The sequence below is a fragment of the Mauremys reevesii genome, linkage group 5, assembly GCF_016161935.1.
Source record: "Mauremys reevesii isolate NIE-2019 linkage group 5, ASM1616193v1, whole genome shotgun sequence".
Taxonomy (NCBI): domain Eukaryota; kingdom Metazoa; phylum Chordata; order Testudines; family Geoemydidae; genus Mauremys; species Mauremys reevesii.
The window spans coordinates 106,850,018-106,862,655 of NC_052627.1; the positions used below are offsets into that span (position 1 = coordinate 106,850,018).

The 12,638-nt window shown below is 35.9% G+C and overlaps 2 protein-coding genes across 16 annotated transcripts in view; one reads left to right on the forward strand and one right to left on the reverse strand.

The window, feature by feature from the left end:
- Positions 1-8,860, forward strand: part of KCNIP4 (potassium voltage-gated channel interacting protein 4) — an 819,764-nt gene extending 810,904 nt beyond the window's left edge. For 10 of the 13 annotated variants that reach the window (XM_039540958.1, XM_039540954.1, XM_039540960.1 and 7 more), the window contains 2 exons: positions 1,270-1,377; positions 2,512-2,775. In XM_039540958.1, the coding sequence (XP_039396892.1) occupies positions 1,270-1,377; positions 2,512-2,763 (360 nt within the window). In that variant the 3' untranslated portion in view covers positions 2,764-2,775. Of the gene's footprint in view, positions 1-1,269; positions 1,378-2,511; positions 2,776-2,878; positions 2,942-7,971 lie in introns of those variants that run through there. The other 3 variants (XM_039540956.1, XM_039540955.1, XM_039540964.1) reach the window with 2 other exon arrangements.
- PACRGL (parkin coregulated like) overlaps positions 8,842-12,638 on the reverse strand; it is a 32,177-nt gene continuing 28,380 nt past the window's right edge. For 2 of the 3 annotated variants that reach the window (XM_039540968.1, XM_039540965.1), the window contains 4 exons: positions 11,827-11,907; positions 10,194-10,337; positions 9,768-9,818; positions 8,844-8,957 (listed from right to left, as the gene is read on the reverse strand). In XM_039540968.1, the coding sequence (XP_039396902.1) occupies positions 10,281-10,337; positions 11,827-11,907 (138 nt within the window). In that variant the 3' untranslated portion in view covers positions 8,844-8,957; positions 9,768-9,818; positions 10,194-10,280. Of the gene's footprint in view, positions 8,958-9,767; positions 9,819-10,193; positions 10,338-11,826; positions 11,908-12,638 lie in introns of all 3 variants that reach the window. The other variant, XM_039540967.1, reaches the window with a different exon arrangement.

Here is a 12,638-nt window from a genome sequence, read left to right on the forward strand (position 1 = left end):
TAAGGCCATTGGCTGTGTCCCTCAAAATGTTGGCTTTTTTCCAACTCTGCTTTCTTGAACAAACATGTAAACCTGACGAGTGTCAGTACAGAATTATTTAACCTTTGTAGTCAATGGGCTTGGTGCTACTCTAGGACTTTACTGCTGTTGGATATATTCCCATTTCAATTTGAGCCTTTACAATGTTTGGTTATAATTTCTATGGCAATGACTATGATGTCACAAAATCAGGTCAGGAGTAACTAGGAGACAAGGGCCTGGGAAAGATAAAGCCCTGGTTTCACCAAGTCTCTTTGAAAATTAAATAAAAATATGAAAGAAATACAACCAATTAATAAGTTTGTTTGACTTCTTTGTCCAGTCTCTGTTGACATGCTACTATAAAACCGTATTAATTATGAAACACAAATCTAGTTCTAGCACTGGTGTAACACGAGTCTATTAATCATTAGACTTCTTGGCCTCTAGGGAAGTAACGTAGCATGACTAATTTTATTCTTTGAAAGCTGACTACGTTAATCTCAGAGTTATCTACCACCAAATATCAAAGACATGGAGTCAGATTTTGTTGTTTTACTTCTGTAGACTCGCGCTACAATATTTTAATGTACAATTATCTCTGTATAGAGGGGGTACAAATAAAGTTAAGTTTCTCTAATGAACAGTTTTCTCAAAATTGCCTTTTTTTGTTTGCGCTCCAATATATAGAGCAGCCAGCCTCTGACGAAAACCTCTGCAGAGGTGTAAGAGCTAAGAATATTATCTTTATTATTGTGTGTGAAAGTTACACCCATGTAACATTCCACAGTAAGTCATATATGCCATTTAAGTCCCAGTTAAGCCCTAAATTGAGGGTTTAAGACGTACATAGATTTTGTTCTGGACCTGTGCACAACAGTGATGTGTTTTTTCCCCACATTGACGTCAAAAGGAGTTGCTTGCATGCAGCATTTTATAAGGTTAAGTCATACACAAGAGTATATTCAATGCATTAACAGAAGGAGGCTACAAAACTGATTATTGCTTGTATTATATTAATAGAGCAATCCACCATGAATTAGCAGTACTACATAAAAAGTCTGGAAGGACTTTTTTTAAAACCAGTCTTTACTACTAGTTCCCAAAACAAGACGAAGCAACAGTCCTTCTTTCCAGCCTGGTATTACACTGGAGAATTTATCACATTGGAGTATAAGATTTAAAAGTTGCATATTTAGAAAGATACAGCTCAGCTTCAAACTACCTAGATTTTTTTTGTTTTCTTTCTAGGACTTCATTATGGGTCTCTCAATTTTACTCCGAGGGACAGTAGAAGAAAAACTCAACTGGGCTTTTAATTTGTATGATATAAATAAGGATGGATACATAACTAAAGAGGTAAGAATTCATTTTGTAGCCACAATAACTGAAACCAGAGCATGTATGTATCCCTTAGAGTTTGGTTTGAAAGGAACGCAGCTTTAGAGAAACTGTTGTCAAAACTGAGTTTGGTAGCAAACTAGATAACTTATTTTCTTTCCAACTGAAAATGGTTAAAATAAATGCATTTTATAGAAACTTTTTAAAAAAAGATAGTTAAGAACTAGCACAAATTTAGATTTTATTAGTAGTCATAGATGACATAGCTGGCCAAATTTCTTAAGGAAGAGGCACAATGCGTATGCCTTTGAGTACCTACATTTGCCCACAGAATTGCAAGAACTAGGTAGGGTATTTGTACATAAAAATGTGTATCCAGAAATGCAAGTGAACACTTTAAAAAAAAAATCTATCCCTGATAATTTTTTGTTAACACAGAATGTATTAAAATGCTATTATTTCCTTATTATAAGGGCCTTATTCTGCAAAGCCTAGGTACATGCTGAACTTTACTCATCAAAGTCAATGGGACAACGCACATGTGAAGTGAGCACGAACATAAGTTTTTGCAAGATCAGGCTCCTAATCTGTTTACTGTAAATTATACTGGTACTAACAGTTTCAGCAAGACACTGCATAAAGATTACAACTTTTTTTTTTTAAATATAGTATTTTATTCAGCATACTGGCAGATGAATTACATGTTTGTAATCATTCTTATAGAACACTTTCCAGCGACATATCTCAAAGCACCTTACAAAAGCTAGGGAAACACACAGGGAGGCGATGTGATTTTTGCCCAATTGCCATCTGCTATATATATATTTTTTTGGTTTGTTTCCACTTATTGGTCCACAGGAGCTTTCTTTCCACAATATCATTGGACTTTTAGATATCATAAAGCATTTAAATTCAGAAGCATAAATCTGCATCTACTTAAGGGTTTTCAGTAACTTAAGATGTTTTATCTGTTTCTCTCTATTGTAGAACATATGGAAGCTGCAGTAGCTAATTTAAATTTCAAAGTGATCCATGTGCATTACATTCCTGAAGTTGTTCAATCACAATTTGACTGTGGCACAGTCTTAAATATTTCTTCTAAAGTATAAATGCTCAAAAGAAACATTTACATAAACATGTTTTTCTCTTCAGGAAATGCTTGATATTATGAAAGCTATATATGATATGATGGGAAAATGCACTTATCCTGTTCTCAAAGAGGACGCCCCTAGACAACATGTGGAAACATTTTTCCAGGTAGGGCAAGACAACAAAAAAGGATGTTCTACAAGAAAAATCCCATGTTTTGATTGGCAAACAATTTTGCGCATTATTTTTGTTACTCTATCTTCCCTGTGCAGGGACTGGAATGTACTTGTAGTGTCTAGCAAAATGATATCCTGACCTGGGTGGCCACCAGCCTGCAGTATAACTCTGAAATAAGTAATAAATAAAGTAAGTGTTTTTACGTAGGATTTTTTCCATGATTTAAGCAAATGTTCTTATTCTTTCTGGACAGAAAATGGACAAGAATAAAGATGGGGTAGTTACCATAGATGAATTCATTGAAAGCTGCCAAAAAGTAAGTAATGATAAATGTGAGCTATTTAGTTACTTCTATCAGCTGGCTAAATGGTTGTCACATGGTACTACCAATTAGGATTTGAGTGTAAAGATATAGCTTACACTTCTAGGCACCTTTACAAAAAAATGGGTCTGGCAAACTGTTCTACAAAACAATCAGTTACATATGCAAACATATACAATATTTGTATTCATAGAGGTGATAGTTTTTTAAAAGCTAATGTTCACCTATTCTACTAGTGTGTTTGCATCCTCTCTTCCTGTGCAAAGCTACCATGTAGTAGACAATAAACTGTTTGTTATGTGAATATTTATCTGAGTCTTGTGATGGGTAAATATCTGCCAGAACTCACATTTATTCACTGTAGGATAACTGAATGTGCTATTATTTAAGAATTTATCTACAGTTAGACAAGACAGCCTTATAAAAATAAGTATTATTTTTTTCATAATAAAATTGCAGAAAACACCAAAGCTACTTGTTATTTGTACATGGTACAAGGTTACAAGCTATTAGAGGAGCATGGTACGTACAGAGGGTGTCATAAACTACATTAGATCAAGTGTTGAGATCCAAACTGGGAAAAGGGCTAGCAACAATTGATTAGATCTCACAGATTGATTTTCTTGAGAAAAGAACGGTCAATGGCTATAACAAACTAAAACCATCAATTCTGTCTAACAATAAATACAGTAAAGTACAGTATATTTCAGTGGACATACCAGCTCTATTTGGGTTTTCTTGGATACGGGAAAGGAGATTAGGAAAAACAACAACAAGAGTCAATGTATTGCCCTCTTGGTATATGAGAGAAGGGGGCCAGCAATATAGAATGGGTAAACAAGACTAGGAAAAGCATGTCTATCCATGAGCAACACCTTATATCTCAAAAGCTGCACAGGAAATATAAAAGATGGTATGGACTTTTGTCAGTTTGTTTTTTTTTACTTGCATCTCTAGGTATTCCACGGGAAATTCCTGTTGGATCAAAGACAAGGAGATAGTGAAAGGGTATAGAGACCTAGTCAATGATGTACTATTCTTAATAGCACTTCTCATGGTGGCTGATAAGCTTTGGATACCACTGACCATAGTGTCGATGGTGTTCTTTGCAGTGGATCTACTCCTTTCTAAGATTGCAGTGTTGCTGAGTAAGTTTTATTTCCTGGAGAGATCTGATATAGGGTGCTGTAGGGTTTTATCTTGTCACTTCTCTTGTTCAGTATGTCTGGAAGGCTGCTCAGGCAGACTGATCACCAGTAGGCAGATGGCATATGGTCTCCCTCTCATTAAATGCCAATTCTGCTATTTCCTCAGTGCCTAACAGATTTGGATAAGGCTGGGTATAAAATTACAGATGGAGTCTGGACAAGATGGAATGATGTGGATAGGTAGGAAAATTCATCTATAGGAATAGAGGAGGATTGTGCAGTAAGGACTACAATGTGGTTCTTTTCCAGAATGATTCATGGCTTAAGCAGGCTGTTATAGCCATTGCTGTTTCTGAGTAATCAGATATGTTGGCACTGGGCAGCTATAGTCCATCTCTGATTCATAGCATGAGTGACCACCTTTAAATCCCTACATACTTTGGGACCCAGTAATTTGGGAACTCATCTCCTACATCTTGCCACGGCTGTTAGGGTGTTGGGCATCAATGCCTGGAATTTAGCTTTTCAAGACTATCAGCAGATATTCTCAGTGTTTTGTTCTTCCCCATACTCCTTAAAACCCACATTTGATGAGCTTCAGATCACTCAAAAGAGAGCTTAATGATAAGCATGTTTGGGTTAGATATGGACACTTTGTTTAGGCTAACACTAAAAATTACAAGTGGCGACATGGAAGATGACACGTCAAGCATCTAACCACTCTTGGCCAAACAATCTTTTTTTTTTATTTCCAACTGTGTACAACATCTAGCTTCGGTATTGTAGCCAGACTTAATTTCATAGATTCTATTTTTATTATTAAACAATGGAATTTCTCACTGCTCATTCTACTTCTTATAATAGGTTCACTCTGTTATCTTTTATTCATCAATTTTAGAGATAAAACAATACATATATGAACCAAAAACTGAGAGAAATTCTCTTCTGCAAAATTATTCTGTGTAACTGCATTTCCACAGTGTGTTTCTGAAATACAATTATTTCAGAATAGCAGGATCAAAATCAGCCTTCAACTGCCAATGCCAGTGCCAGGTCCTTGTTTTATTTAAAAATGGTTTTTTGTGTGTGTATTAGCCCATATCACCAAGATTAATGTGTTAGTTAATATGCATACAGTGTGAAATGCAGTTTTTCTGATACTTTTCTATAATTTAGGAGTTGATACTGTAATTGTGTTTGCTACACTTGCCAACTAGCCATAGTTGGATAATTGTACATAGATGAAACTAATGTAGTTAGTAGTCTTCTACACTAGTTATTAACTTTAAAAAACCCTGTAACTTCTCAAGCCAATAGCACTGATTACAATTTCAATATATCAGCGGTCTTGCATAACGGATAATAAAGAGATCCCAAGAGTACCACTAGATTTAATGGCATTGGCCTAAAACCCTATACTAGCACTATCGTCAGTTGTCTAACAAGATATCTGATTGTTGTTAGCTTAGAATGAATAAATTATTTCGAACAGCCACTGATTTATAGTTGAAGTACAAAGCAACATCACAATGTTGATGGAATAGGAAGACTAAGAACAGATTCACTTGTTCATTTCCTATTTCGGAACTGAGAAAGAGTGTTGAAAGAAGCTTTTAAAACACAGGCTAGACCTACATTTAGCTGTCAGGCCCAAAGTTTTCCAGAAAAGACCATAAGAAGTAGGACAGCTGTACAGTGCAGTGGGTAAAAAGTGGGCTTGCTACCATTATGAAGACTGGTGTTCTATCCTATTATTAAAGAGGAAATTTGGACAGCTTTCCACACAACATCACAACTCTAGTAGTAGAGACATTTTTTGCTGGTAGATAATTGGTATTTATTGATTCTGTTTAGAACATCATATGAAGACAGGTTTTGTTGTTGGATTTGTTATGAAGTATTTTACTACTGTTTATCACATCTGATCTCATTGAGTAGAATGAATAATCGAGTGGAGGGAGGATCTATTGGCTGCAATTCAATCCATATAAGACAGATAATGTTGGTTGGTTGGGGGAAGGAGCCATATGATTATGCAGATATAATATACTTCAGTGAGAGAGTACAAATGCCATTTGTTAAATACAGCTGCAGAATCCATGCGGTTTTAGGAAGATACTTGATTGCGCCTAGATGCCCAAGTTATGGACATGGACAAGTACACTTTCTTCTAGCTGCATTTGCTGAGACAAGTTCACCATTTTCACTCCAATATGTCCCTTGCTACAGTTACCCTCACCTTGAGATTAGTTTATGGTAATTAGCTACATGACGAGACCACTTGGAAACTAGAGCTAGAGAAGAACATAGGCTAGTTTATTAAGTGGAGTTTCGTGCTGAGAGTTTATTGTCAATAAGCTTCTGGGTGGAATTCAAGGCAAGGATTTTAACCCATTAAGAAAGCCCAGAATAATTTAGGCCTTAATTACGTGAGAGATCACAGTTGAAAAGGAGCTGGAGCTACCTCAATCTAGGAGATAGCACTCTTCATAAAATACTCTCTACTCTTAAATTCACTCTTCCTTTGGTCCAAAACTTAGGCAAATGCAAGACCAAATTATTTTCTTAGGTATTGAGAGGTGGACAATAAGGGGTAGTTTTAGTGTGACTGCTGAGAGTCTTCACCATTATTATGTATATTTATTTAGTGGAGGATGACAAGTACATTTTGATGATTCTGAGCAAGATAACTGTGTAAGGACACCTCTAAAAGTTTAAATAAAAATGTATTAAATTAGTTCCCTATTTAATATATCGACAAACAGAAGTAGAATCAGAGAACACTTGCTATGTCATACTGCCAATGGGGAAAAATCTGAGCTGAGGAGCCAACAATTTTAACAATACATTTGAGAAAATTATCAAGATGTTTAGCTCACACAGTGATGCATGCACGTGCTGACTCAGTTTTAAATTGTTCTTCAATCTACAAAATAGTCCCCTATAATGCCAAAGGGTTTTTGGGGGAGAATATACTGTGCCAGGCAACAATTTCAAATATCTGTTGTGGGTGCGCTGGCAAAAAAGATCGAGATCGAGATAAACGAGAGATAAATAAAAAAAAATACAATAACAATACATTAACATTAAATACAATAATTAATTTCTTTATATGAACATGATAATAAATTATATGAGACATGCATGTTTTTTTTTTTTTTTTTTAGCGATTTTTGTTTTTTGATTTGATGATGCGGGCGGCTGGCGGGCGCGAACGGGGCTGGGGGGAGCGGGGAGCGGGGGGTGTGTGGGTGGGGTGGGTCGGGACGGGAGCCGGGGGGGGGGGGGGGCGGCGGGCGGGGGGGGGGGGGGCGGTGGGGGGGGGGAGCCGGGCGCGGGGGGGGACACGGGGGGTCGGGGGAGGGGGGCCGGGCTCGAGATATTAGGGTTCGGCGAGATTAAGAAGACATAACGGGGATGAAAAACCCACCAAAAAAGAAGAGAGGGAGTTCCACTTCTAAAACTAAAACACTTAATAGGATTGGCAGTTTTAAGAGAGGGTCGAGATAAATGGGTTCGACTGTATATGGAAGTTATTGTCTGTACTCAAACTGCACATATGAAGTTACGACATTTTTAGAGAGAGTGTCAAAAGATTAATTGATTACCTCCAAAACAGTGTAGACTATTTTATAGAATGATTAACAAAAACACAAATGAAATTAATATGCTCTTTTCAGTTTTATTTAATTTACAGTAACTATTAATAGTTTTGATATTTTTTTCTAAAATCAGTACCAGTCTCAGTGTTAAGTTTTATCATCACTTTTCCGAACAAGTTGCTGCTGTCAGTAACTAACATTAGTGACTTCTACCCACTTTTTCCCTTTATACTCTTAAGATAATCTGACATGTATTTTTTTTTCTTCTTTACAGGATGAAAACATAATGCGTTCCATGCAGCTCTTTGAAAATGTGATTTAACAATGTGGTTTACTCTGCAATTAATGGACAAATGTGAACTATTCTGCAACATGACTTAAAGCTGGATTTGCCACATTTATCATATGTAGGATTGCTCAGCTTTACACTGAGACACGTATTCTGCTAATAAGTTTTGTTTTATTATAAAGCATTCCTCTCAAAAATGATTTCCCAAAGGTTAGGATGTAATAATTTGTCCTTTATCCAATGGGATATTCTAAAAATATTAGGTTTTACCCCACAACTCCCAAAAATAGCATAGCATCTGCCATTATACAGCTTTATTACCATTCCAACCCCTAGATAAAAGAGGCTTTAACACAAAGAGGTCAGAAATAGCTGTTTTTGATACTTGTTTGTATTGGATTCAGCCCCAGGATTTTAAGTGTCAACCTCTGTTTTACAGAGAAATCACCCTGTATTGTGTAATACTCATTTTTACATAATACTTTGAGTAAAGATCGGTACAGTTGATGAGCAATACATATCTCCTGCAACAACATCGAAATTTTATTTGGCTTTCTTTCCTCTTTTACTGAAGCCCACCTAATTTACATAAGAGGAAGAAATATTTTTTATAATAAAAAATGTAATGACATGTACCACTGATAGGTATTAAACAGATCATCCTTACCTAATAAATCTGCATTTATGAATTTTTCATGAAATGAGTACCTGAAGTCCTATATATTGTATGTGCAATTCGAGTTGGACTGTCAGTAAAGTTTTCTGCTCAAAATTAAGGACCTGAAAAGATTTTGAGTTCAAATTTCTTTGTGAAGAAAATCTAAGTTTACCATCATTTCCAGAAGTACGTGTCTTACCGGTTTTAATGAGGAAAAAAGGAGATAATGGTCTTTTGAAGCTTCCATCTCACTTCAGTGCTCAGAATGCAGTAATATCTAGACAGTCTAATATCTGTTTCAGTGGTCTGTTTACTATGAAAAGGGAGTGAAAAAGAAGCAGAAACTTTAGCTATTCACCAGTGTTGTTTATAAGCAGTACTACTATTACATTTTTGAGGAACATTCATTCTACCAAAGTAGGAACAGCTTTAATTCTGAAAGATTAAAATGGATTATCTTTCCGCCATTACAATTAAGAAATAAAAATTACTATACTATTGTTTTCAGTGATTCCAGGCCAATATTTTGAAATGCTACTGAAGATATGCCAATCTTTATTGTGACATTTCTGCACAAAAGATGTGAAGAGGCTACTGGAGTAGAAAGAATGCTGCAACCATTATTTTGCAAAAATAAATCAGGTATCTATTCTGGTGTAGAGATGGAATGCTGAAGGCTGCTCTGCTATCACCAGTGTAGGAATAAGAGTAGTACAATACATGTACACCTGAAATTTGCTGTAGTGTGTTTGCGTAAACTAAATGTGCACATTTTGTACAAAAAAAAAATAAAAAAATTCTATATATAAAAATAAAATACAAGAAAGAAAAACAAGCAGAATGTTTTTGTTTTTTGAAAAAATACTAGACTACAGGCATTTCTTCAACCAAATGGATTTACTGTTTCAATACACGCATCTGAATTAAGTATTAAACTGTTAATTCAGTACTGTGCTAAGATTTAAGTTCCCAATGTGACAGTTTTCAAAATAAAGGGTTACTGGGATGGAATATGAAAAACAGTATTCCAATATCAACACCTGATTATTTTACACTATTTACACTACTGGAGCAACACCGTACAACTAGTTTTAAATCAGTTCTTTTGTAACAGAAAACTCACATTTTCATCTCTGTAACACTCATCATGGAAAGAAATCATTGCAAGTTTTACCTATGTAAAATAAATATGTATATGCACTTTAGCAGGGAGTTAGTTACTGCTTAATTAATAATTACAATCAAATTCTACCTTTTATGTAACATCTGATAAACACAATAAGTGTGACAGAATTATTTAAGGAAATAGGAATGTACAGCAAAAATGAATTAATATTTAACTTTGTTTACAGCTGAAACAATTAATGGTAGATAACCAATTGTTGACTGTAACATAAGACTGGATACACAAACAGATTTATATAATAAAAATGATATAACTGTTTGCCATAATTACAAGATATTATGGACACAATTCACTTAACCTTCATTTTTCTCCCAAACCAGATTACAGAATGTTTGTGGTTAGTTTTATTAGAATAAATTGTACCATAAGGAAATTCCAACAGCATCCACAGTCAGCTTCTGACGCCCACAACCACACCATGCAGTGTAAATGACTAGCTGGGTCTCTCATTCAAGAGGAGATGGAACAATAGGTTGGAATTTTAGATTTGATGATAGCTACACTCTCCTGTTGATAAAAATGAAGTTTACACAGTATGAAGAACTTAGTTCTGAAGGCAACTAAGGGAAGTATCTGAGTTATAACATTTCCTTAAAATTATACATATCTAAACACCCATCATACAAACTAAACTATCAAAAGAATTCTCAATTAAATCAATAGAAGCTGTGTGTTTGACAAAGGCAGAATTAATCCTCAATAAGAGTTAGGAGATAATTTAAAGACAACAAGGGAGGAGTGAGAGAACTTAAAGAAGGGTGTAATAATGGTTGGTAAGAGAATTTCTCTTAAGAAAAGGGGACAGGAAGAGAGGGTAGAAAACAGGACAAAAGAAGAAGTGGAAATCGGAAAGTAGAGTACAAAAATGTATCAGATATATGCAATATCTCTTATGTTTTATATACAAAATTTTAGTATTTCTTAGTAATTGTTTTATTGTTGCTTTAGAAAAAATCCTGTTTGTTTGGGAAGACAAAATGTTAATACAAATGGAACTTGGATCAAACTGATGCTTACTGTTGGACATTTAAATACTTTAGATTAACTAACAAAGCCAGTATTTTAAAAACATTAAATGTCACTGCAGTAGATAAACTTTTTTCCTCACAAATTTCAAGCCCTGGAAGTAGAACTATAGAGCTCTTCTGGTGTCTAGGGAGGAAAAAATAGCAAATGTTCCATCTCACCAGTAAGTATGCACACACCTCCTAGCAGAAAGTTTAATGTTTGAGACACTTAACTTGCAAAGGGCATCTGTGTGGACAGGCACCTACTTCCCAATGGAGTCCCATAGAATGGAATTCAGTGTGGCAGTAAGAGGCCTGCTGTGTGGATCCCTATGTAGGTGTGGATCCTTGGAATGTCATGTTAAGGTGTGCACCTGTGTTTCTTATGAAGGAGCACAAGAAATTAGTGTGGCGATGTATGACAATCATTTAAAATCAGAAAGTATTCTCTATAGAAATGTAAAATAAAAGGCTACAAGTGACTATGTATTACATGAAGTAGAGTCTATTTATTTTCTAGGTCACCATTCATATACAGGAAAATAAAACTATTTGCACATTATGAATCAGTACACAACACCACTAGGCCCCAAACCTGCAAAACCTACACATATGCTTAATTTTACACATAGAGTAGTCACAGTTTGTAGAGTTAAGCACATATACACCTCTACCCTGATATAACGCTGTCCTCAGGAGCCAAAAATCTTACCGCGTTGTAGGTGAAACCGTGTAATATTGAACTTGCTTTGATCTGCTGGAGTGCGCAGTCCTCCCTCCCCCCCGCCCCCGAGCGCTGCTTTACCATGTTATATCTGAATTCGTGTTATATCAGGGTAGAGGTGTATAAGTGTTGGCAGGATCAAAGCTCTAATTTGAAGGATTCAGAGACTTGAAATCAGACGTTTTCTTGACATGACTTAAATTCAAGTATGTTTTTATATTTTTTAACAAAATGTAAAATGCAGAGAATAATCTGTTCAACTCACCTTTCCACCATACTGCTCTAGCTTTTGTAACGCAACAGTGATCTGCTCTTTGAATTTCTTGTCCATTAACCTCTTTGAAATCTATTGGAAAAAATAAAAATATAAATATAACTTGGAAAGAAAACGATTGAAGTACAATGCATGAAAACCAACCACATTTACTTTGCTTTAGATTATTGCTTCACCTTAGTTCAGGAAAATGAAAGCAGCCTACAGGCAGTAAAAGGATTTTACTTTACGCATAGTAAGTAATTCCAAAGTAAGACACATGGTCAAAAGCAAAAGGGGAAAACAAAGTTTTTTGTCATGAAAAACAGCTTCGCAGAAAATGCTCAGTTATTGCAATGATGGGTAGCAGTATAAAATCCATATACAGTCAGCTTTTATATCTGTTTGCAACTATTTTTGATGCAAAACAAGGGTACCAAAGAAATACGAAACTGTTGCTGGGAATAGTCTGGGGAGTTCCTTTGTCTGTGCTTGTCTGTGCCCCTGCTTGTTAGGTCTCTCCCTCCCTGGCCTCTTACACAGTGGGAAAAACAGGGAAATTTAGTAGTCCTTGCTTAGGTTTCTCAGGGTTTCCCTGTCAGGCCTCTCTGCCTGGAGAGATTTGGCAGTTTCTCACCCCAATGGAGCTGTGTCTTCTCTCTCAGGCCTTTCTACCTGGAGAGAAATTCACTTTCTGCCCTGATTGCTCAAGATCTTCTCCCCCAGGCCTATCTACCTGGAGAGCTTTTATAATCTTTGCCTCTTTTGGTCAGGGTTCCCTCCCAGGCCTCTCTTACCTGGAGAAATTTTCCAATTCAGACTCC